Here is a 27196-nt window from a genome sequence, read left to right as displayed (position 1 = left end):
TATTTCTTAATAATGTTTTTCCAACTCCTCCAATGTATTTCTTAAGACCTCTAGGAGAGAGGCATGAGGAGAAGGAAAAATCAGGGTCTAAAAGAATCTCTCTACATGGTTTGCAAACGTACTGTCAATGGTTGCTGATATGTGACCTGCCATGGAATGGTTTGCAGCTATGCTGCTGCTGCTTCAGAGTTAAATTACTATACGAGCTGGCAATTACAAGAATTTTAAGTCCTATTCAAACAGGGTTTAGATCTCTCTCTTTTGTCTTTTCAGCCTTTAATTTTTCTAAAGTATTTGGATATGTCATGGAAAATAAATTGGAAAATAACTTATTAATATTTTATTTTTTTCAAGTTTATTAAAATAGTAAGGAACAAATCTTACAAATTAAAAAGTTGAATGAAAATGAAATTGAAAAAAAAATATACTATGTTGCAAATGAAATTGAAAATGAAATTGCATCCAAAATTTTTACTTGATTCAATTTCCTAGAGCCTAAATGTCTGAGAACACATCACGTAATTAAATATGATAATTCAAGTTGAAATAAACGGTATGTTCGTATATTGACTAGTGTAGCTTTTGAAGTCCTTTTTGAGAAAACTCTGATAGCTAATTGTACCAAAAAAAAATATATATACTATACTCCAACATGGAAGACAAGAAGAGTATATAATTATATTGAAAAAGAAAATGTGAGAAAATAATTTTTCAATCTAGAAAAGAAATATAATAAAGACTTTTTATTAAGTATGAAAACAAAATTTAATAAAAGAATTGAATACATTGATTAATATACCACACAGGCAAAGTACTGCGAAAAATTTCATTATTTAAATCTGCTTTTCGAGAAGTAATCTACCATGTACGGTTCTATAGTAGAAACTCAAATTTTCTCCACTGTGAATCACCCCAACACACTTAACCTCATGATTCAAGAGGTACTTGCCGTCTCATTTCCTTTTGGCATGTTTTAGAGAGATTTCTCTACACCTTTCACACAGCAATTTAGAAACTGAAATTAATGCATATGGGGGGGAGAGACAAGCCAAAGTACATATAACAAGAAACAAAAGCGTTTAATTCTCAAATCATTGTCATGAATAATGCCAACAAGGACTCATCAATAATGTGCAAAATTAAACAACATTATTCATATCGACTTTGTTCATGGTTTTTCTCAGCAACCTGAAAGAAGAAATCAGAAAGCTGTTACCAGAAAGTTGATTCTTCTTCACTTCTCTTCAGTGTTTGCTTTCTCGAAAAAGGTCTTTTCAATCCAATCAAATGGCTGGGAAAGAAACAATTAAAACTTTAAGCTTTCATGTTCATAAATTGAGGAAAAGAGACACTATGGACAAAACATAGTTTACAAAAACATTTTCTTTTTGTTGGAGTACAGAAAGCGCATTTGTAGAAATTGAGTTGAGATATTTAACTTAGCCTACACATAATCAACAATAATGTTTGATAAACAATTTCTCAGGTTTAAATCAGCAATTAAAGCACATTTCCATCCATAATCGTCAAAAAAAGTGAAACAAGAGCATATAATGTATAACATGTATATCTCTGAATAGAAAATTAATGTAGAATTATTCTAATGTTGTAATCTCTACGGTTACTACCGTGTTCTGCTCTACATATATAAATAGAAAAGGTTGGCTAAGGCCAACCTAAACTATTCTGTTATTCTCAACTTGGTATTAAAGCCTTAAATAAATTAAAACACCTCTTCTCCTCTCTGCAATGGATCCCTCCCAGCCGGTAGCCATCTCTCCCTCTGCAGCAGCACCGATGGTGCCATGCTCCTCTCCTACCGCAGCACCACCTTCTTCTTCAGCTTCAGTTCTACAGTGGCCATAACCTACAGATGTTGGCCATGCTCTCTTCAACCCCAATAATGCTCCTTTGCTGCCATTCTCTTCTGCTGAAGCCATTGCAGCTTCTGCTGTGGCAATTGTGTCCCTCTTCCACATTCATCAGGTCATCTCTCTAAAACTAACAAACACCAATTATTTATGTTGGCGAATGCAGATGAAATTGTATCTTCTAGGCCAAGGAGTTTTCGGCTTTGTTGATGGTTCAAACTCCTGCCCCTCTCCACATATTCTTGCTGGGAATTCACTGAAACATGTGATGTAAATGATGCAAAGAAACAAAAAGTCAGTGGTGAAGATTCAGATTTCACCATTGATTCAGGGAATTCACTGGACCTAGCAGAAAATTGCTCAGTTGGTAATAAAAAAGGCAACAATAATCATGACATGTCATCCACATCCTTCAGTACTCAATATTTGAGAACAGCGTGTGAGAACTTCAAACAGAAATACTTGTCTGTGTTTAGTTCAAAACTTTCTGCAGCTCAGCTAGACTTTAATAAGTCATACACACAGGTATGTTTCCTCCATGTTGGAACATGATATAAACTTTCTCATAATGCAATGTTATGTCATAAATAGAGCCGTGTTTACATAAATTATCAGTATATCTGGATGTGGTTATTTCATTGAATGTAGAGTTGACAACATGGCACCTTTATATCTCACGACTACATATATTTGATCTAGAAATCCTTTTTTTTTTATTGAATAATCAGATAAACTATATAGATGTGTATAAAAATTAGGTCATGCAACACTAAACCTCCATGATTGGCCTCATGCTGGATTATATTGCAGCCAATCCAAATCTGTATAATTAGCCAAAGTGAAGGGAACTGTATTTGTTTCAGTATAGATATATACAACTTCAGGAACCTCACCCCACTCACAAATTTCATTAGCAGAAACCTATGCTCATTGGACTTCATCAAGATGTAGATGTGTTCTCTGCGTTTTTGGTCAGGAGGAATTGTTTTCTACCAGTTCTCACATTCTCTGCCCACAAACACTGCTCTGATTCGAGCTGGTTCCTACACAAATTAGACACTGATATAGGAGAAGCAAATCTTTAACAGCCTGCTTTTATGATTCCTGAAAGAATCCCACCTCAAACCCATTCCCCTTCAAAGAGAATAATAGGAATTCCCTTTCATGATGGTATTTCATGATTCAGTGTTTAGGATTCTAACTCAAACCCATTCTGTTTGCCATTGTCTACCAGGTTTTCTTGCATGCTAGTATTTTCTCACACAAAAATAGGCCCTAATCTGTTATTTTCTGGTAGTTGAACCCTCTGTCATCTATTTGAGTGAGTGAGGTATTACTTAGTCATTTGAACCAGACTTTTCATTGGTCTGCAAGCAGAATGGCTGCTTTTCAGTATGTTCTAGTGTGCTATGTCAAAGGTGAGTATAACATTGTTACGGTTGATCACCACAACTTCATTACTGTTTTCATTTAAAAAATCTAAAACAAAGATGGCACCTTTATTTCATAGGAATTGATTATCATATTCTAAGGGGTGGCATAACTAGAAATTTTCTATTTTTTCTGCATTTCTTATTTGTTTTCAGTCTTTCGGTCTTAAGCAAGATTGTAATTCTTTTGAAGGTTTGTAATGCATTTGGTGAGAGAGAAAATCTTCATACAGTTTGGTGGTTGGATGCTCTCAATCATGCAGAACAGAACAAGGATTCCACAGGTGAGCTGATAAGAAAGATTGAAGAGGCTGTCCCAGGGACTCTAAACAATTCGAGATCATCAAGAATTGCATCACGGTTAGTGATTGTCTAGAATATGCGCAATGAATAATTATATCATTCTATTTCAACTTCTTTGATCATAATATGTAATCGCTTTGTATTTTTGCCAACTTATACTCCCCATTGAACTTCAAAGCTAAGTTAGAAAACCTTTGACTGGTATGCAGTCTTGGTCCGGATATCAATTCTAATTATGGTAGTTTACCAATACTGATCTCACTTCAGTTTATGAAGCATTACTGGTCTGAAGTACCACATCCAGACTCATTTAGATCAATTGGAAGCTTCTAGACAAACGTTACTTGATCGAATTTTGGAAATTGATCAAACAATGGCGAACCCAAAGGAAGAGGATATTGAACGTGTGAGACATTGTCGAATATGCCAAGCTATTGACGATGGTCCCACATGTGTTCATTGTGAATTGGAGGGAATCATTTCAGGTATGTTAGTCAACTGCTTGTTTACTTCGATGTTTGACTATTTAGTGAGAGAAACACTAGAAAGAGAATAGAGAGAGAGGGTGTTTATTGTGTTAATTAATTGTAAGCTTCTATTTTTTGTAATAAAACCGTGTGTTTTATCCCCTCTGAGTATTTCAAAGCCACCATTAGTGGTTTCTCCCACCAACAATTGGTATCAGAGCCCCGTTCGTCAGAAAACAGAAGTGTTTTGGGGTATATCCGAATTTTCAAAGTTGTCCAAAACAAGTTTTGACCATTCCACCGATGTTCCATTCACAGGTAAAGGCAGCATCCCAGTCAAGTTGAAGAATGGCGATTCCAGCTACATCGCCGATGTGTATTATGTCCCAGCCATAAAGCAAAACCTGATCAGCTTAGGTCAACTTTTGGAGAGAGGGTATACTTTTTGCTCGAAGAATTGTCATCTGACAATTAGAGACAATAATGAGAGATTAATGGCCTACGTGAAAATGTCCAAGAATATGATGTTCCCTTTGAACATCCAGTATGATGCAGCAAGGTGTTTGAGTGTCATCACCAACAGTGAAGAATGGCTTTGGCACCTGAGGCTTAGACATTTGAATTTCACAAGTCTGAAGATGCTAGCAAGCAAGAAGATGGTCAAAGGTTTGCCTCACATTGATCATCCAGATGAAGTCTGTGAGAGTTGTGTCCTCAGCAAACATCACAGATCTAGTTTTGCCAAAGAAGTCAACTGGAGAGCAAAGAGGCCACTAGAGTTAGTGCACACAGATGTGTGTGGCCCAATAACGCCTATGTCGACTGGACAAAATAGGTACTTCCTCACTTTTACTGATGATTTTAGTAGAAAGACGTGGATATACTTTCTGAAGAGGAAGTCAGAAGTATTCAATTGTTTTAAAGATTTTAAAGCAATTGTGGAGAAGCAAAGTGGCTACATGATCAGAACCGTGAGATCTGATCAAGGTGGAGAGAATTGAGAGAAAAACTAGAAAGAGAATAGAGAGAGAGGGCGTGTATTGTGTTAAGCTTTTGTGTTAATTAATTGTAAGTTTCTTTTTTTTGTAATAAAACCGTGTGTTTTATCCCCTCTGAGTGTTTCAAAGCAACCATTAGTGGTTTCTCCCACTAACATTTAGTACGTTAAAGAAGGGGGAGAGGGGATTTAGACCGCTAAAGAAAAATTTACTGCCATCTAGTGATTTGAATGAAGAATCGAAGAAAAGAAAGACTGGAGAAACAGTGATGGTAAGTTTCCTTACCTCAATAGGTCAAACTAAACCATCTTTCATCTACCAGATGTTTAATTCTGGTGTAGTGTCTGTGTCATGAGATGGTTGTCCTCATGACTTTGCAATATTGCTTTTCCCACCACCCAGCAAGAGTTCGCTTCATCCCTGGGGTCAGGATGTATAGTCTCAGGTGTTTGTTTATCAGATGATCAGGAAAAAAGAACTTGCACACTGCTTGCATCATCCTCTCTAGCTAGGTCCCTTCCAGATCGAATAATAGCATTTCTATTCATGATTCCATTATCGGATATTGAATACTCAGTGATTCCCATCTCAGCTTGTTTAGAGCTTCGATTTTCCATTTTGCGCGATTTTCTTCTTTTGAAGGATGATGATTGTCGCACCCGACATTGCGACGGCCTTAAAAATTTAATTAAATCTTTGGAAAGAATGGATTTCTGGCATCCTGTTCTTTGATGGGAATATTCTTTATTTAAAGAGTCGCCACCTAGTATTATGGTCACTAGGAACTCTAACTAGTCAACAGAGATTCTATGGTTCGGGACTGATTACGTAAAAGGGAAGATATTATCACCCCTTAAACGTCCTGCCTGAGGCAGGCTGCATTGCTAGTTTCGTCTTAAATTGCTAAATGTTTATTTTTTTTTTTTTATGTTATGAAAATTTACTTACAATATTCCTGACTCTGGCGCCAGTGAATATTAACTACGAATATTTCCAACTCTGGCGTTGATAAATATTACGTAGCTAAAAAAATAAATTTAAATCAAATGTTTTTTTTATTCCCGACTCTGACGCCAGTGAATAAATAAATAATACTACATTCATTTTTACGCATGCACATATTTGTTATTTTTCTAGCTAAAATAAAATAAAATACAACGAATAAAAATAATATAAATTTAAACCGGTATTTTTATTCCTGACTCTGGCGTCAGTGAATAAACCAATAAATTTACATTATTTTTATTCATCCAAATAAAATAAAATACAACGCGTAAAAATAATATAAATTTAAACCGGTATTTTTATTCCTAACTCTGGCATTAGTGAATAAACCAATAAATTCATATTATTTTTATTTATGCATACACATTTTTTATTTTTTATTTTTCTCTACCTCTTTTTTTATTTTTCTGTTTTTTTTTTGTTTTTTTGGGCTGGGCCCGGCCCGGCCCAACATAGTATTTTTTGGCTGGGCCCAGCTCAGCCCATATGGGCTGGGCTAAGCCCAGCCAGCCCGGCTGGGCTCAGCAGCATGCGTGCGTTAACGCACGCGTGCTGCTGCTCTGTGCAAGTGAATTAAAATTCACTTGCACAGTGCATAAGGCATTTGAAATAAATGCAGAAGAAGAAACCACTTACCTGGTCTGCTGGAATCGATGGACACGATGACGAAGCTCTGGCTGGCGGGCACTGCCTCCTCTCTTCTGCTCGTTCTTCTGCTTTCCTTTACTTTCTCTTCAGGTTCTGGAAACGCTGAAGGCAGTGGTAGCGATCTCGTGATTTTCCTCTGCTTGTGTTTTTTTCTGTGTGTCTCCTGGGTTTTCCAGTCGAGAGGATGATGAAGAGACCGGCCTGAGGGGAACTTGTTTTTGATTCCTGGTTTTCGTTGTTTGCAGGGACGAAGGCAATGAGCGCCAATACTCGTCTCTATCTTTATTTCTGCGCGTCCTCTGTTTTCCCCCCTGTTTCTGGTTTTTTTCTGTTTATCCCGGCTCTGTTTTTCTGGGTTTTTTGCTTGCGTTTTTCTAGTTTTTTCTGGGTCCTCCTGCTTCTGTTTTTTCTGGGTAAATTACTTTGTTTTTTTTCCATTGTTGCTGGGTTTTCCCCCCTGGTGCTGGCTTGTTCGTGCCTTTTTATAGAGCTCGAGAGCTTCCCCCCTAAATCAATCCCATCTTTGCAGGACTGTTATTCAAATCACGAGAGGGATCATGGGCAAGAGACGTGGTCCACGATCGGATCAAATTTGTTGCAGATCTTCAGCCTTTTGAACCGGGATGGAGACGACGAACACAGCTGTTCCCAGCAACGGCGACGTTTTCAAGCAACCCGTGGACATTTTCAATTTGACCCCTGAACTTTGGAAATTTCGCAATTGGACCCCTAAGCAAATAAAAATTTCTTTCAATTTTGCCCTTTTTGTATAAATTTCAATTAAGTCCCTGAATTTATTTAATTAATTAAATCAAAGTTTTAATTAATTCCACAAACTTATTAATTCTTCAATTTCTGACCAATTTATTCTCAAATCTGATAATTTTATCCCTAAACTTTAAAATTTGTTGTCTTAACCCCATTGTCAACTATATTTGCCTTATTGCGTTGGGATCTCCTGTTCTGTAATTTCAAATCACATAGTTCGATTGGATCTGCAATGGAACTAATAAAATTGACAAAAGATGGCCCACTGCTTGGGATAACACTTGATATCTGGCCCATATTGGATGGCTTTTGGATTTCGTCTTGGCCCGTCATTGTCAAATCTTCGCTAATGCAACCGGTTTGCTGGTCCAGCCCATCTTTCTTGAAAAAACATCATGTTTGATGCACAGCTGTCTCTATGCACTCAGTTGTAGCCACCCCAACGTAGTCATAAGGAACCAAAGCCAAACGGTTACTATCATCGTACATACAATCGTCTGATAGAGCTGCATGTCTGCAGACCTCCGTGATTTCTGGATGCAGGTACTCGGATGATATAGCAGATGTGAGAGATGTGCTGTCAACCTGGTTCTGGTTATCCCATACACATAAGAATTCAAATTCAGCATTTGGTGTTGTAGCCCTGGGAATTGATGCTGCCGGAATAATTTCCACTTCCACTTCCCCTGATTCATCATCAGATAGCACAGATTCCGTGTAGAGAGAGACATCCATGGAGTGCTTGACTGTTGTGAGTGAGGGGATGAGATCACCCTTAATTTCTTGCAAGCTAACATCGACTTGTGTTCCATCAAGCTCGAGAATCACTTGATCGTGCAAAGGTTCCAACTTTCTAGTATTAATGAGAACTCTGATACCGGAGATGGATCCTTGACTAACACATGTTGTATCATAGCCAACAATGTTTCGCCTACTCTGCAGGAGAATGTCAATGCAATTTTTGTTCCAGCCTTCCATTGGTAGGCCAAAAATTGCTATCTAAGCGAATCGATCATGAGCTCTAGTTCTTCCTTCCCATTGTCTGAGGTTAGTAAAAAGTGATTGCAATACAGACCCCTCCTTTGCTTGTTCTTGTTGTACACTCAACCGGTCCACAAAAGTGATGATCCCCTGGCTGGCACCTAAAAATCTAAAGCTCATTGTTTTATCAACGCTTTGTAATATATTTGCCTCCATGGTTGCGACATCGACATTGGGCAATATATTCCCTACCAAACTCCTATAAAGCCATTCCTTATCTTCATCTGTGGAGACATACTGCATCATTCTTCTTTCCATACTGATCGGATGGGGTTTTTTGTTTGTGAGAACCTCAATAAATGACCTATTGTCTCGCAACGTAGACTTTGTGTTTGCACCATCTTTCTTTGTCTACTTCTGTTCAAAGAACTGGATCGTCAATATTTCTTCTTTTTCCGTTTTGTATAGAAACACATCGCAATCATTACAACTAGCTCTGTTTTGCAATCTCCCATTCCAATGTCTGTGCTGAACAAAGATTTCTTCTTTAAACAGAATTGTCAAAGTCTTATGCCTTCAAGAAACCTCATTCTCATGCCATCTCTCATTCGAACAAGACCCACTCTACCAACCAATGAATTTCCAACTTGATGTTGCATTTTATAATGATTAGAATTATTTCATAGAATTCCTTGCTTTTTATCACCCTTTATTTACTTTCATTGTCAATTGGTCATAAAGAAGCTATCTTATTCTCTTTCGAGATGGAAAGGGAGAAGAAATTATAGAGGATAAAATATTTTGTATAAAAAAATACAATTAAATTTTACAAGTATGTATCTAAGTAGTTCGTGTTTGAAAATAATAATAAATTTATTTATTTAGATTTTATGCACTATCACTAGCCTAATCTACCATAGCAAACCATGGAAATAATGTAATAATCAATGATTAAAAAAAAAAACAATTCCAATCATGTTTTCCTACCTATATATAAATACCTCTCCATGGAAGAGCCTAATCTAGCACCATAGCAAACCATCTCCATTGTCTCTTGAAAAACACACCATGACGACGTCCTTATAAAAAAAATTAATTAAAATTTATGTTTAGAATTATTAAGGATAGTTTAATTTTTTATATAAAAAATAGAATATATTTATAAAAAAAATATTTAGAATACTGGAGTGTAATTTAAATATTTTTTAAATTAATTAGTATTTTTATAATTAATATGTATCTCGACTAATCTCATGAATTTTAAAATTAATAATTATATAAGTTTTTAATTACTTTAAAATTTATAAAATTCAAACTTATATTTTTTAAAAAATAAATTTAAAATCCAACCAATTAAAATTTATTGTATTACAAACCATACTTGTTTGACTTGTTCCGTGGTTGTTACGGGTACTGATCCATAGTCTTCTCAGTCTCTTCGTTAAAGTTGGCCCTCCATCAATATGGAAATTTGGTGAGTCTCTCACAAACACTTTTCCGTTGTCTTTTCAGTGGAAAATATGGAAAGGGAGAAGGAATTATTGATGAACTGGAAATTACAAAGCGATACACCCACAAGTGTCTCCCGTCAATTACAATATCTTCCATTGAATATATTGAATTAGTGATCAAATTGCTAGAAAAAAAAAACACCCACAAGTGTCTCACAATCAATTACAATATCTTCCATTGAAATCTCATTCTCATGCCATCTCTCATTCGTGAAATGTCCATATCATATGTAGACCACGATAGCAGCAAGACCCATTCTACCGACCAATGAATTTCCAACTCGTTGTTGAATTTTGTAATGAAATGAATTTCCATTAGAAAATTCAAACCCAAAGAACACGATAACAATATATCCATTAATACTAAATTTGGAGTAAAGAAAGTATATATAGAGAGGGCCCATATTTATTTATTTTTTATAGTAATCGAGAATATTATAAATAATATGCCCCCATTAAGGAGATGAGGGCTGATAAGGAAGATTACATGAGAAAATAAAAATACATTAAGAAAACAAGGAATCTAAAGACCTGACTAGTTAGTCCAGTTCATAATACATTCAGGATTCCTATAAAGATCAGAGCCCGTATAGCTGAAATTTTTAACAAAGGACTTCAACCAAAAGGCCAACCGATGAAAGGTGAGGTCAAAAATCACATCCCAGTCTGGAGTTTTGTTGTCAAAGATCATGTGGATGCGCGCTATCCAAATTGACCATTATAATCCTTTACAGAGAAGGGTAATTGCCTGACGCTGGAATTTTCCTTTTACCATGTTGGACCATTCCTAAAGGTTATGATATGGTTTTTTTGGCAGACAACCTACACACCCAAACCAACTAAATAGTCTGCCCCAAAGAGACCATGATTTTGGAAAAAGATGGAAAAGATGATGTGTAGTCTCAATCTCCTTGCAGCAGAAATGACAAAGAGCTTTCTCGTAATTGATGATTCTCCTCTCAGCTAAGAAACCCTTTGTGCAGACACTACCATTGAAAAGAAGCCATATGAACACATCTATTTTTGGAGGCGCAAACCCTTTCCAAAGCAAAGCAGGGGAGTGCAGATGTCCTGAAACATTTAAACCGTCAAAGAGATGGCACCCAGAGGAGACTGTGTAATTGTTGGAGCTATGGTGTTTCCAAATCTTGTTGTCTTCACCATCAGAGAAGACTAGGCCACATTCCGCTTCTGCTATCAAGCTTTCACACATGCAGAGTTCTCGGGATCGAAGTGGTCTTCTTCAAGAAAGATTGATTGAGTTATTTGTTGGGTTATGAACTTCTGCAACGCTTAAAGATTGCTGTAGGGAGAGGTTGTAGAGCCTAGGGAACATGAACTGGAAAGGGGCTGCATAGCCTAGCCAAGAATCAGACCAAAACCTAATGTTTCTCCCATCACCCACCTTAAACCCAACATTGGATTGGATGGGAGCGGCTATGCTGTGATTTAAGGAAATTGCAGATACCATGCCACGCCAAGTTGGAGATAAAGAACCTGCAAACACAGAAAGGCCATTTGAAAAATGTGGCCGGTACTTTCGTAAGATGAGCTCTTGCCAACCTCCTACCACTCCTTTGTCAAGGTTCCAAAGCCATTTAAACATCATAGCCAGATTTTTACTGTGAATAGAACCAAGCCCGAGACCTCCCAGTGGCTTACTCTTAATTATCTTATGCCAAGCAACCTTGCAAATACCATGTGAATTTGAGGAGCCCTTTCAGAGAAAACAACGGTTGATTGAGGATATTGCTTTTGCAATGCCCTTTGGCATAATAAAGACCGACATATAGTATAGAGGTAGCGAGTTTAAGACAGATTTAATAAGACATATCCTTCCGGCCATGCTCAAAAACTTCCCTTTCCATTTGCTTAACTTTGCTCTGATTGTGGACAATATCGGTTTCCAAGTGGAGAGCCTATTTGGGTTAGCACCAAGAGGCAACCCAAGGTATCTGACTAGGAAGGAGTCACTGCGACAGAAAATTGTGTTAGCCAGACCTGAAGTGTATTTGTTATCCAAATTAATTCCTATAAGTGAGCTTTTATAGAAATTAACTTTCAGTCCTGAAATGATCTCAAACCAGCGGAGGATCCTCTTGACATGTAATAGAGAGGTATAATCATTCGGCAGGAAAATCAGAGTGTCATCTGCATATTGCAAATGGGTTATGTGATGTCCTTGTGAAGTCTGTAAACCTTTAAAGTAACCTGAATTCGATGCCTTGTTGAATAGAACTGTTAACCCCTGAACTGCTATGTCAAAAAGGAAAGGAGAGAGGGGGTTCCCTTGCCTGAGACCCCTCTCCATACTGAATTCTCTGCTTGGTGAGCCATTAATCAGGATGGCCAATTTAGAGGTGGACATGCATTCAAAGATCAGTTTCCTCCAGTGAGATCCAAAACCCATATAACCCATGGTAGAATCGATATGCTCCCATAAAATTGAGTCGAAGGCTTTATGAAAATCTACCTTTAGCAAAAACCCATGGTCCTTTTTGCTACGAATACTATGGACAACCTCGTTTGCTATCATGAAACCATCTAGAATCTGACGCCCGGCAATGAAAACAGACTGGTTTACACTTATCACATCTGGTAGAATGCTTCGGAGCCTAGTGGACAAGAGCTTTGCCACTATTTTATATAACCCATGAATCAAACTAATTGGTCGAAATTGAGAGGGCCCATATGCTCCAATTTTCCTGTCTGTGACCTTTTTTTTGGACGAAATGTAGAATCAACAAATGAAAAACATAGTGTTATTCACTTTTCTGCCAGCTTGTCAAAAGTGAGAAGACTTGACATTGTAGAGACCTTTATCCATTCATAGTATACATATTAGAGGCAGTGTGCATGTGAACGTAGGACTTTCCAGTTAATGTCGCAAACTATGATATGGAAAGGGGAAAGAAAGTTGAGATGGAATTTTATCAGAAATTAGTAAGCCGTGTCAAGCACGAGAGCAATCATAGTTTTATTGAACAATTCAATTCACTTATTCAGTAGCTTTATTACTTATTCCTTACGAGCGATATTTTTTAAATTTTTAAATCAGAATATTCTTTTGAATCGTTATATATATTTATTTAAGACTAAAATTCTCTAATGTGTCTCTACAATGAGAAAGGGAAAATTTGATCCTTTTCTCCATTTCACGATCTTTTTCAATTTATTTAATTTCTTTATATGAAATAGTAAAAGGGAAAATTTAATGAGAAAACAGAGGATATCTTCTTAAAGCCAGGGTGAGTATTTAATTCATTTTACAGAGGGATTGAAAATAATAATAAATTTATTTATTTAAAATGATGCACTTTAGGTTTATCGAACTGCTTTTAAAACATTATTAGATATGTTACCTTATAAGTTGGTTTATGAAAAACCTTGTTATTTGCCTGTGAAACTTGAACACAAAGCTTATTGGACTATTAAATCTTTTAATTCAAACCTGGATTATGCTAGCTAGATGCGTAAGTTACAAATAAATAAGCTTGAGGAAATAAGAAATGATGCATATGAGAATTCAAAAATTCATAAAGTAAGAATCAAAGAGTTTCATGATAAGAGAATCTTGAGAAAAACATTTGATATTGATCAAAAAGTTTTGTGTTACGTGCTTCACTCAATGCATGCAACACATGCAGGGCAGAGGTGTAGTGAACATGGGCAGAAATTAATTACATTTTCAGTTACTTTCATTCAATAATACTGAGGAATTGTTTCAGTTATGAAACGGTTCTTATTCTACAGCAGCAGATTCATTCTGCAGCAATTAATTGTGCAGTTTCATTCTGCAGCAATTAATTGTATTAAGTTGCTTTATTTCCGTTAGTTGTAATGGCTATTTATATAGCCGGTTGAATTCAATAAAGGATTATCAATTGTCCAGTATTCTACTCCTTGTCTTCCTCTTCTCTCTGTTTCATGATAGATTCTAAATTAAACATATCATTTGGTATCAGAGCAGGTTCAGTCCATGGACACCCGTGGAAAAACTAATGTTGAATTCCGCAATGAGGTCAATGAGACTTTGGGAAGGCACGAGGCCAGCTTTGATCAACTCAATGCAGCTTTACAAACTATTCTCACTGAATTACAGGCCATTCGTACCACCCAACGTACGCAAGCCATTCCTCCTGACATCAACCCATTTGCACAGGAATCTTCTTCCCATCGACCCACCGGCCCTCCTTCTGTTGCTAGTTTTGATCACCCACATCCATCACAACTCAAGCTGAATTTTCCAAAGTTCAACGGAGAAGATCCAATTGGTTGGCTTTATAGAGCTGAACAATACTTTGAGTTTCAGAACATTAGAGCTGCACAACGCGTACAGTTAGCTGCATTCCACCTGGAAGGCATTGCGCTACAATGGTTTCGTTGGCTAACAAAGTTTCGTGGGCCACTCACTTGGGATGAACTTACACAGGCCATTTCACTGAGATTCGGTCCAACCGAATATGAAGATCCCTCTGAAGCTTTGACCCGATTGAAACAAACCTCAACTGTTGTTGTTTACCAGGAAGCCTTTGAAAGGCTCTCCCATAAAGTTGATGGCCTGCCCGAAACATTCCTAGTTGGTTGTTTTATTGCAGGATTAAGGGATGAAATTCGATTAGATGTCAAGATTAAACAGCCCAAAACCTTGGCAGACACAATTGGAGTGGCACGACTGGTGGAAGAGCGCAACCAACTGCAACGCAAGCCTTTTTCAAATAATCGTTTATCGCCAGTCATGACAATTCAGAGGGGGCACTCCAATCCTTCTCCTGGGATTATAGGCTCATCTCCTAATCAACGAGCAAATATTGAATCCTCACCTTCAACAACTCCATTCTGAAGAATTACAAATCAGGAAGCTAGGGAACGACGAGGGAAGGGACTTTGCTATTACTGTGATGAGAAATACTCTATCGGCCATCGTTGTGAACAGCCACAGTTGTTCATGATAGAAGACTCTCCTTGCGATGAGACCTCTGAGGAAGACCAACTGGAGGCAGAACTTACAGAGGTGACACCAGAAATTTCCTTCCATGCTATTGCTGGTGCTGAGCATCCCCAAATGATTTGGGTCTCGGGAAAACTACAGAACAAAAGCTTGATAGTGTTGATAGATGGGGGCAGCACTCATAATTTCATTGACCAAGCCATTGCAACTCGGTTTGGCCTACCGATCGTCAAAGATAGGAAACTTCAGGTGGTGGTTGCTAATCGGGAACGTGTGGAATGCGTAGGCCGTTGCCAAGGAGTCAGGTTATCCATCCAGGGAATAATCATCACGGCTGATTATTATGTTCTACCTGTGGCAGCCTGTCAGGTGGTTTTAGGGGTGCAATGGTTGGAGACCCTTGGACCAGTGGAGACCGACTACAAACAGCTCACCATGACCTTCATAATCGGCGGAGTCAGGCATACTTTGCAGGGTCTTGGATGGAAGGCTGAAGCATCTAGCATTGGGATTCTGCACAGTAAGGAGTGTTCTGGTCTACAGAGGATGGGGTTCTTCTTCCAAATTCAACCCCTTAAAAACACTCTTTCATCAAATACGTATCCTTCAGCGATCCAGTGTCTCTTGGAGGAGTTTGCAGAGGTCTTCGCCCCTAACCCCAGTCTTCCTCCTCAACGCCAACATGACCATATGATTCCCCTCCAGCCTAACACAGGTCCAGTAAGTGTGCACCCTTACAGATATCCATACTATCAGAAGACAGAGATTGAATGCATGGTGAAGGAGCTTTTAGAATCGGGACTCATACGACCAAGCAATAGCCCTTTTTCCTCACCAGTTTTGTTGGTAAAAAAACCCGATGGCACTTGGCGATTTTGCATTGACTACCGGGCTCTCAACAAGATCACCATAAAAGATAAGTATCCTATACCAGTTATTGATGAATTACTAGATGAGCTCCATGGAGCTAAGTTCTTTTCGAAATTGGATTTACGGTCGGGCTATCACCAAATTCGTGTGAAGGAGGATGATATTCCGAAGACAGCATTTCGAACTCACGAGGGACACTATGAGTTCATTGTCATGCCTTTTGGGCTAACTAATGCCCCAGCAACTTTCCAAAGCCTCATGAACGACCTTTTTCGACCCTACCTTCGGCAATTTATCTTGGTATTCTTCGATGACATATTAGTTTATTCCAAGTCATGGGAAGATCACCTAACTCACTTGAAACTTGTCCTTAAGATTTTAGCTACTAATCAGTTGTTTGCCAAAGAATCCAAATGTCATTTTGGAGTTCAACAGGTTAAGTATTTGGGGCATTCTATCAACAAAGATGGTGTATTTGTGGACCCCGATAAAATACAAGCAGTGGTGGCTTGGCCCACACCCACTACAGCCAAGGAAGTTTGAGGATTCCTAGGCTTAGCCGGATATTACAGGAAATTCATTCGTCACTTTGGCAGCATGGCTGCTCCTATGACCAAACTCTTGACTAAAGAAAAGTTCCAGTGGACTAACGAAACGGAGGCAGCATTCAATCAACTCAAGCAGGCCCTCACGACTCCACCCACCTTATGCCTTCCAGATTTTTCTCAGCCCTTTGTAGTTGAATGTGATGCCAGTGGGTTGGGAATAGGTGTCGTCCTTACTCAAAACAGCCACCCCGTGGCTTATTTTAGTGCAGCCCTTAAAGGAACATCCCTTACTCTTTCCACATATGAAAAGGAGATGTTAGCCGTTGTCAAAGCAATCCGGAAGTGGCGACATTACCTACTTGGGAAATCATTTATTGTGCGTACGGACCATAAAAGCCTCAAGTACTTGTTGGAGCAGCGCATTACCACTCCTGCCCAGACACGGTGGCTTCCTAAGCTTTTGGGATACGATTACACTATTGAGTATAAAAAGGGGGTTGAGAATCAAGCTGCAGATTCCTTATCACGTATAGGAGAGGTGCACTTCCTCTCCATTTCAGTTCCCCGCGCAGATTGGTGGCCCCAACTAGAAACAGAGGTGAAACAGGATCCCTTTTATGCTTCGTATACAAGCAAGAATACCTCTCAACCAATGACTCTACGTGATGGGGTTTGGTTCCACAATGATAGAGTTTTTCTAAGTCCCACCTCCTCCCTGATTCTGTTGATTCTAGCTGACAGTCACTCATCTCCTGTGGGGGGACATTTCGGGTTCCATAAAACCCTTTCTCGGATCAACCACAGCTTCTTCTGGCCAAGACTACGACAGACAGTGAAGGAATACCTGCAAAAGTGTGCAGTCTGCCAATAATGCAAATCAGATTGCATGAAACCTGCAAGGTTGCTTCAGCCCTTGCCTATTCCCACGCAAATCTGGACAGATATTTCAATGGATTTCATTGAAGGCCTTCCCAATTCAAACGGTCATTCTGTCATTATGGTAGTGGTAGACCGTCTCTCCAAGTATGCTCACTTTACTCCCCTAAAACATCCCTTTACAGCGGCTTCAGTTGCTAAGACATTTGTGGCAAATGTGGTTCGTTTACATGGTATTCCCACCTCTATTGTGAGTGACAGGGATAGGGTCTTCATTAGTTCCTTCTGGCAGACCCTCTTTCAGCTACAAGGGACACAATTATGTATGAGTTCCAGCTATCATCCCTAGACCGATGGACAGACCGAGGTCGTTAATCGCGTCCTGGAGCAATACCTTCGCTGCTTTGTTGGCCTACAACCAAAGTCCTGGATGGACTGGATACCTTGGGCAGAGTTTAGCTACAATACATCTACTCATTCGTCAACCAAGATCACTCCATTTGAGGTTGTTTATGGAATACCACCGCCACAACCGCTCACCTATGTTCTAGGGACTGCCAAGGTTCAAGCTGTTGAGGAATACCTCCAAGACCGAGACTCCCTCTTACGTGATCTTCGTAGAAATCTTCGTATTGCTCAAGAGAGAATGACGATCCATGCTAATCAGCGGAGGCGAGAGGTCTCATTTGAGGTCGGTGATTATGTATACTTGAAGTTACAACCTTATCGTCAGACTACAGTTGCATTCAGAAGTTCCTTAAAGCTCTCCCCTCGGTTCTATGGACCATTCCAGATACTAAGCAAGGTCGGTCTCGTGGCATACCGGTTGGACCTCCCCAAAGGCTGCCAAATTCAAAATGTTTTCCATGTCAGTTTGTTACGGAAACATTTGGGATCAATCACGCCTCTATCATCCCAACTTCCTCCACTCGCAGACGATTCTTCAATTCTTCCCCAACCTGATTCCATAGTGGCCAGACGTGAAATTCAGAAAGGAAAATATCGTCCTAAGGCTGAAGTGTTAGTAAAATGGGTGGGTGCATCAGATGAGGATGCTACTTGGGAAAATGAGTGGCGGTTTTTTAAGTCTTACCCCCAATTTCGTCCTTGAGGACAAGGACAGTTTGAGTGGGCAAGATTGTTACGTGCTTCACTCAATGCATGCAACACATGCAGGGCAGAGGTGCAGTGAACGTGGGCATTGGACGTGGGCAGAAATTAATTACATTTTCAGTTACTTTCATTCAATAATACTGAGGAATTGTTTCAGTTATGAAACGGTTCTTATTCTACAGCAACAGATTCATTCTGCAGCAATTAATTGTGCAGTTTCATTCTGTAGCAATTAATTGTATTAAGTTGCTTTATTTCCGTTAGTTGTAATGGCTATTTATATAGCCGGTTGAATTCAATAAAGGATTATCAATTGTCCAGTATTCTACTCCTTGTCTTCCTCTTCTCTCTGTTTCGTGACAGATTCTAAATTAAACATATCATTTTGCTTTATAATTCTCGATTTCATTTATTTCCTGGAAAGCTAAAATCAAGATGGAGTGGTCCATTTATTGTGAAACATGTGTATCTTTATGGAACCTTTGATATTGAGAATCCAAAAAATGATAATGTTTATAAGGTAAATGGACAGCATTTGAAAGTTTAGTTTGATATTTTTAAAAAAAAAATTGAATCAATTGGTTTGAATGATGATGTCCTGTACACAAAGGTTGATTATTTTTTCTTTTTCCGTTTTATGTAGAAACACATCGCAATAATTACTGGGTCGTCAATATTTCTTCTTTTTCGGTTTTGTATGGAAACACATCGCAATAACCTTCATTACAGCTAGCTATGTTTTGCAATCTCCCATTCCAATGTCTTTTGCCTTCAAGAAACCTTTTTCTCATTCCATCTCTCATTTGTGAAATGTCCATATCATATGGAGACCACTTGTACAGATTTTGCCAAAGACTTTCTCGTAGAGCAAATTGCACGTAGTGTTTCTGTGGACATGAGCTCATGGAAGCCCGTGCCTCATCCTCCCCGGCAGAGCTTGAGGTGCCACCGGATCCAGAATCCTTTATCATATGTTAAGGTGTTTGTTTTTGTAAATTTTTTTATTTTATTTTTTTATTTTAAATTAATAATTTTTTATATTATTTTAATATGTTAATATCAAAAAGTAATTTTTAAAAACTAAAAAAATATTATTTTAATATATTTTTAAATAAAAATTATTTTAAAAAATAACATCAATTATACTTTAAAATAGATCTAACACGATTATCATGATTTTGTTTAATTTATTAGGTCCATACATGATAATAATATAACAAAGCAAACCAATAACACATAAATACAGTTAAAGTTATGTCATTCTTTTAGAGTGATATAAATTAGAAAACCAGATATAAAAATTAGAAGGGGAAGAAAATGTGTTCGCATCAAGGTAAAGTATCATAACAAATATGCGTAATAAAAAATTAATTAGTATTTTACTTTAAGGATAATTTCATTTTCTATATAAAAAATATTAAAAATTTTAATTAATATTTCGGTTTAGAATACTTTAAGAGTAGTTTAAATATATATTTTTATAAAAAATAAAAATAATTATAAAAAAACTAATTAGCATTTCTGTTTAGAATATTTCAAGGGCAGTTGAAATGTTTTTTATAACAAATAAAAAAAAATTAATTAGAATTTATGTTTAGGATTATTAAAGGATAATTTAAATTTTTTTATAAAAAATAGAAAACATTTATTAAAAAAAAAATTATTTAGGATAGTTCAAGTGTAATTTAAATATTTTTTTATAAAAAATAAAAAAAAATTAGAAAAATTAATTAGCATTTCTATTTAAGATAAAATAGTTTAATTTTTTTTATATAAAAATAAAATACTGTATGATAAAATAGTTTAAATGTTTTTTTTTATAAAAATAAAATTATAATCTGTTCCGTGTAATGATAGGAACTTCAGAAAAATGGATTGACAGGAACTTCATTTTTCTATTCCCGCGGTTGCTACGGGTACTGATCTGTAGTCTTCTCAATTTCTTTTCAGTGGAAAATATGGAAATTATTAGTGAACTGGAAATTACATGTGTCTCACGTCAATTTCAATATCTTCCATTGATATATTGAATTAGTGATCAAATTGCTAGAAAAAAAGTTGTTATTTATTTATTTATTGGAAATGACCTTTCATTATAGAGGATAAAATATTTTGTATAAAAATAAAACGATTAAATTTTACAGAGTATGTATCTAAGTAATTCGTGTTTGAAGATAATAATAAATTTAATTTATTTAGATTTTATGCACTATCACTAGCCTAGTTAATTTCAACTTAATTAGAGAAGAGATGTAATAATCAATGATTAAAAAAAAAAAAAAACAATTCCAATCATGTTTTCCTACCTATAAATAATACCTCTCCATGGAAGAGCCTAATCTAGTACCATAGCAAACCATATCCTATGTCTCTTGAAAAACACACCATGACGACGTCCTTACTAAACAAACCCTTCTTCTCCTTCTTTCTCCACATCCTGTTTTTGCTCCTTCACATATTCACCTCTTCTTCCTTCTTTGCTTTAGCTGAACACACTTCCTCCCCAACTTCACCATTTGGTAATAATAATACAGAAGCTGAGGCTCTTCTCCAATGGAAAGCCAGTCTTCACAACCAAAGCCAATCTCTCCTTTCCTCTTGGGTCGGCATCAGCCCTTGCATTAACTGGATTGGAATCACCTGTGACAATTCTGGAAGCGTCACCAATTTGACACTTGAAAGTTTTGGTTTGAGAGGTACGCTTTATGGTTTAAGCTTCTCATCCTTCCCCAATCTTTTTTGGCTTGACTTTGCGAACAATTCTCTTTCTGGAACTATCCCACATGAAATTGGAAAATTAAGAAATTTATCTTTCCTTGGTCTTTCTATGAACCAACTCTTTGGTCCCATCCCTTCTTCTATTGGAAACTTGACAAGCCTATCTGTATTCTATTTTTGGGTAACAAACTCTCTGGTTCCATTTCTTCTTCTATTGGGAACTTGACCATGCTCACTGAAGTATCACTACAACAAAATAATCTCTCTGGTCCCATCCCTTCTTCTATTGGAAACTTGACAAGCCTATCCACACTCTATCTTTGGGGTAACAAACTCTTTGGTTCCATTTCTCAAGAAATTGAATTGTTACACTCTCTCAATGTACTTGACTTGTTAAGTAATGTTTTAACCGGTAGAATCCCTTATTCCATTGAAAAATTAAAAAATTTATTTTTTCTTAGTCTTTTTAATAATCAACTCTCTAGTCACATCCCTGGTAACATGACAATGCTCACTCAAATTTCTCTAAGTCAAAATGATTTATCTGGATTTGTTCCTTCAGAAATAGGACAACTTAAATCGCTTGTGGACTTTAGATTACATGAGAACAAATTTCACGGCCCATTGCCCTTAGAGATGAACAATCTCACCCATTTGAAGTCTTTGTCTTTGAGTAGCAGCGAATTCACAGGTCATTTGCCACTAGATTTATGCCATGGAGGAGTATTGGAAAGATTCCTTGTTGACCACAACTATTTCTCAGGTTCAATCCCGAAAAGCTTGAAAAACTGTAGTGGTTTATACCGAGTAAGACTTGATTGGAATCAATTAACAGGAAATATTTCTGAGGTTTTTGGTGTCTATCCACATTTGGATTTTATTGATTTGAGTTACAACAATTTTTATGGTGAGCTTTCTTCAAAATGGGGAGATTGTCGTAACATGACAAGCCTTAAAATCTCAAACAATAATGTTTCTGGTGAGATACCACCAGAGCTTGGGAAGGCTACTCAATTACACTTGATTGATCTGTCATCAAATCAGTTAAAAGGAGCCATCCCAAAAGATTTAAGGGGTTTGAAGTTGTTGTACGAGCTTCTCCTTAACAACAACCATCTTTCAGGTGCCATTCCCTTAGATATTAAGATGCTTTCCAATCTTCAAATCCTTAATTTAGCATCTAATAATCTGAGTGGATTGATTCCAAAACAACTTGGGGAATGCTCGAATTTATTGTTACTGAACCTCAGCAGTAATAAATTTAGAGAAAGCATTCCAGGTGAGATAGGCATTCTACTTTCTCTTCAAGATCTTGATCTTAGCTTCAATTTCCTAACTCGAGAGATACCAAGGCAACTTGGGCAACTGCAAAAGTTGGAAACTCTCAATGTCTCTCACAACATGCTTTCTGGACGGATTCCGAGCACTTTCAAAGACATGTTAAGCTTAACAACTGTGGATATATCATCCAATAAGCTACAAGGCCCCATTCCCGATATGAAAGCCTTCCACAACGCTTCATTTGAGGCATTAAGGGATAATATGGGTATATGTGGCAACGCCAATGGTCTCAAGCCATGCAATCTTCCAAAAAGCAGCAAAACTGTTAAGAGAAAGAGCAACAAGCTTTTGATTTTGATTGTACTCCCTCTTTTAGGAAGCTTGCTTTTAGTGTTTGGAGCTTTATACATTCTCTGCAAAAGAGCTAGGAAGAGAAACGCTGAGCCAGAAAATGAACAAGAACGAAACATATTCACGATATTGGGCCATGATGGGAAGAAGTTGTATGAGAATATCGTTGAAGCTACAGAGGAATTCAACTCCAACTACTGCATTGGCGAAGGAGGATATGGAACTGTTTATAAAGCAGTGATGCCAACAGAACAGGTAGTTGCTGTGAAGAAACTTCACGGGTCACAAACAGAAAAGGTGTCCGATTTTAAAGCTTTTGAAAAGGAAGTTTGTGTGTTGGCAAATATTCGACATCAAAATATTGTGAAAATGTATGGATTTTGCTCACATGCAAAGCATTCTTTTTTGGTTTATGAGTTCATTGAAAGAGGAAGGTTGAGAAAGATTATAACCAATGAGGAACAAGCAATTGAGTTCAATTGGATAAGAAGGTTAAATGTTGTGAAAGGGGTGGGTGGAGCTTTATCCTATCTACACCATTCTTGCTCTCCTCCGATCATTCATCGAGACATTACCAGCAATAATATCCTTCTGGACTTGGAATATGAAGCACACGTCTCCGACTTTGGCACAGCTAGACTGTTGATGCCTGACTCATCCAATTGGACCTCATTTGCAGGTACTTTTGGATATACTGCTCCAGGTGCGTAGCTTTATTTCAACATCAAGTTACTAATGTGTAATAGTGAAGATAATATAAAGTGTTTTTTTAGCTTTTATTATAAAATATTTTCTTTCAACTATTTGATAAAAAACCATGCATAATCAGTTTTTTTTTTTTTTCAGAGCTAGCTTACACAATGAAGGTGACTGAAAAATGCGATGTCTATAGCTTCGGAGTGGTAACAATGGAGGTGATGACAGGAAGGCACCCAGGCGATCTCATTTCAGCACTCTTATCACCAGGATCTTCGTCATCATCGTCGATGCCACCGATTGCTCAACATACACCATTGAAGGATGTGTTCGACCACCGCATATCGCTTCCTAAAAAAGGAGCAGCAGAGGGCGTTGTCCACATGATAAAAATTGCACTTGCATGCTTGCATCCCAATCCCCAATCTCGGCCTACAATGGAAAAAATTTCTTTCGAGCTTACAGCTAAGTGCCCTCCACTGCCCAAGGCGTTTTGCACAATAAGTGTGGGAGATCTCTTCTCATAGTGTATAGCTAACTACTTCTATTCGATTATCAATTGGAACAATAAATTTTTGTAATATGAATTTCATCTTCAAACTTTTTTTCTTTCAAATTATGTTGGCAATATTTTATGCATTAGAATTTGTTTTTCTTTGGTTTGAGAATATTTTGATTTTAAATTGAAGATCAATGCTACGAATGAAATTTTAAGTTATCGCTCAAACAATTAAAAAAACAATAAAAAAAAAAAAAAAAAACAAGAGCTTCAATAGGCAAAATAATCAACTGTAAGAAGGTAGCAGCTCGACCCACTCTACCATCCAATGAATTTCCATCATTTTATTAGAAAATTCAAACCCAAAGAACACGATAAAGTTATTTATTGGTTGGTGAAACTTTCATTATGGAATCTTTTATATAAAATTGCCCTCATTCCCAATACAAGGAGACATAGACTATCGATAAAGGCTACCATTCAACCATGATGGGCAGGATTGAAGCTTCAATAATACCATTCAATGTATTTAAAAAAAAAATACTTTGAATAAAAGTAGAAAAATAAATCAAATAATATAAAATCAAATCAAATGTAAAATTAATTAATTAAATTAATATAAAAAATAAAAATATTTTTTAAATAAAAAAATAAAAAGAATTGAAGCTTCAATAATACCTATGTATTTCTTAGGACTTCTAGGAGAGAGGCATGAAGAGAAGGAAAAATCAGGGTCTAAAAGAATCTCTCTACATGGTTTGCAAACGTACTGTCAATGGTTGTGACTGGGACTTTACAGAAGATCCTTATGAGAATGTCAAAAATTTTAAATTTTGAATAGTCTTTGTTTCCAAGTAAAATTCTATCTCTATTTAAGAGTATTCTGAAATCAATAAAATGGTATTCCAACAAAACAAATTATTTGTGCTCCGCAACTAAAGAACTAAAACCAACAAAACAAAATTTAATAAAAAAGAACAAATTATAGTTTCTCTAAAAGCGAAGCCACTTAACAAAAATTGAATACATTGATTAATCTACCACATAGGCAAAGGATACTGTGATAAAATTTCACACCAGCATTATTTAAATATGTGGAGAAGTAATCTACCATTTGTACGGTTATATAATTAAGTAGAGACTCAAATTTTCTCCACTGTGAATCACCCCAACACACTTAACCTCATGATTCAAGAGGTACTTGCCGTCTCATTTCCTTTTGGCATATTTAGAGAGATTTAACTCTACTTACCTTTCACACACCAATTTAGAAACTTACAGCAATGCATTGGGGGGGGGGGGGGGGGGGACAAGCCAAAGTACATATAACAAGAAACAAAAGCGTTTAATTCTCAAATCATTGTCATGAATAATGCCAACAAGGACTCGTCAATAAAGTGCAAAATTAAACAACATTATTCATATCGACTTTGTTCATGGTTTCTCTCAGCAACCTGAAAGAAGAAATCAGAAAGTTGATTCTTCTTCACTTCTCTTCTGTGTTTCCTTTCTCGAAAAAGGTCTTCTTAATCCAATCAAATGGCTGGAAAAGAAACAATTAAAACTTTAAGGTTCCATGTTCATAAATTGAGGAAAAGAGACAATATGGACAAAACATAGTTTGCAAAAACATTTTCTTTCTGTTGGAGTAGAGAAAGCACATTTGCTTATGAAATTGAAGCATCACCTGTTGAGATATTTAACTTAGCCCACACATAATCAACAATAATGTTTGATAAACAATTTCTCAGGTTTAAATCAGCAGTTAAAGCACATTTCCATCCATAATCGTCAAAAAAGTGAAACAAGAGCATTTCTATTTTATATGGGCAAGCAGACAATCAGATTAAAAACAACTATGCACCATTGACATACACAAAACATTTCTAGATTTTTTTTTTTGGGGGGGGGGGTGTTTATCCAATTGTTAGTAAATTTTACATTTTTCTCTCAATCCTTTTTCTTTCTATAGTATATTATAGTATAGCTAATCACATGTAATGAAAAATTACAGCAAAATTATTAAAAGCATAGATTAAGAAAGGATGTCATTCTAATGCCTGAAAAGAATACACTAAAGCGTGTTCTCTATTTGAATAAGAACAATTTTATAGAGTATGCAACTTCTATCACAGGCTCAAGTTCAGCTAAGAAAAAATGGATCAGGTTGAATTGGAACATGGAAAACTTTTTACAAGCTTTCACCACCACTTTGAAAAAATTTATTATGTGTAAATATGTTAGATATCTGTAACTTCATAGGTGAAATAGTATCTTTAAAAAAGGATATTTTTTCACCGCTACACAGAGAAAATATGGTCAGTTAAGTGATGTTAAGGGCAGTAATGTCTGCTCGAAGTGTAATATGTTGATCAAATGGATACACACGCGCGTGCACTAGGAACAGCAGCTAATAGCAATCTGATGCCATGCCAGAACACAACATAACATATGGTAAAGAGACAGACAATGGGGTCAGAGTGCTTCCGAAATTCACTCCAAAACAGTTCCAAAAAACTTCATGTTTAAAAGCACAGAGATTCAAATTCAATCCAAAACTGTTCCAAAGACATAAAGTAAATTGTATCTAAAGGTGTTGGAATGGATCTCTTTCCTTTCAGAAGAGAAGTACAGATAGACAATAACCAAACACTAACTAATCAAACGCAACCAGAATGAACAAAAAGAAAAACATGGCTCTACTACTCCATCATAATTCTAATCATTCTTCTATCTATAAATAATATATAATCCCAAACACCCAGTTTCTATTATTATTTCTCTAATCTTCCACTTGAAAAGAAAATCAAATTACAAATCCATAAAAGAGATCCATCTTAAATATAATTAATTTTTTGTTATTTCTCCACCAAAAATATAAAAAATAAAAAATAAAAATCAGACCTTGTTGATTTATGAAAGAAAAGAGAGAGATCGTATCGAAGTTGAGATAGATCTATACCTGGACAAGCCATAGAGCGGTGGTGCCGGCGGCGACACCCCAAAAGGCGGCAGTTTGGATATCGGTGGATTGGAGGCGGAGTCTGGGACTCAAGAACTTGAACATTGCGTTTTCTCCTGCCATTAATTCTTCAATCAATTAAGTTTTGGAAACAAGGAATTGTTTGTCAATTCGCTCACTGTCAGCGTCTCTTCGCTGTAACCACGCTTTATATCCACACCGTTGGATTGCTCTGTATTTAGAAATTGATCCCAATTTGGTCCTCATATTTACATTTTGTTTCATTATGGTCCATATCATTCTAGTCCTATTAGTCCTGGAGTTGCTTGTGACTTGTGCGCTTTCCCTT

The 27196-nt window shown here is 36.8% G+C and overlaps 1 protein-coding gene and 2 long non-coding RNA genes across 4 annotated transcripts; 2 read left to right on the top strand and 1 right to left on the bottom strand.

The window, feature by feature from the left end:
- Positions 1-1060: 1060 nt before the first annotated feature.
- On the bottom strand, positions 1061-27181 carry LOC140955095 (uncharacterized). The gene is made up of 2 exons (XR_012168817.1): positions 26848-27181; positions 1061-1291 (listed from the first exon to the last, which is right to left on the bottom strand). It is a non-coding gene; the product is annotated as an uncharacterized lncRNA (long non-coding RNA).
- On the top strand, positions 6698-7478 carry LOC140955008 (uncharacterized). Its single transcript, XR_012168728.1, has 2 exons — positions 6698-7042; positions 7252-7478. It is a non-coding gene; the product is annotated as an uncharacterized lncRNA (long non-coding RNA).
- LOC118035964 (uncharacterized) lies at positions 20692-24016 on the top strand. 2 transcript variants are annotated; one of them, XM_073406714.1, is made up of 2 exons: positions 20692-23369; positions 23537-24016. In XM_073406714.1, exons 1-2 carry the CDS (start codon positions 21287-21289, stop codon positions 23911-23913), a joined length of 2460 nt encoding a protein of 819 aa, XP_073262815.1. In that variant the 5' UTR covers positions 20692-21286; the 3' UTR covers positions 23914-24016. The 2 variants fall into 2 exon arrangements, with proteins under 2 accessions (XP_073262815.1, XP_073262814.1); XM_073406713.1 differs by having other exon boundaries at positions 20692-23393.
- Positions 27182-27196: the final 15 nt, after the last annotated feature.

The sequence above is a fragment of the Populus alba genome, chromosome 19 (genome assembly GCF_005239225.2).
Source record: "Populus alba chromosome 19, ASM523922v2, whole genome shotgun sequence".
Taxonomy (NCBI): Eukaryota; Viridiplantae; Streptophyta; class Magnoliopsida; order Malpighiales; family Salicaceae; genus Populus; species Populus alba.
This window is presented reverse-complemented; position numbering and strand designations above follow the sequence as displayed.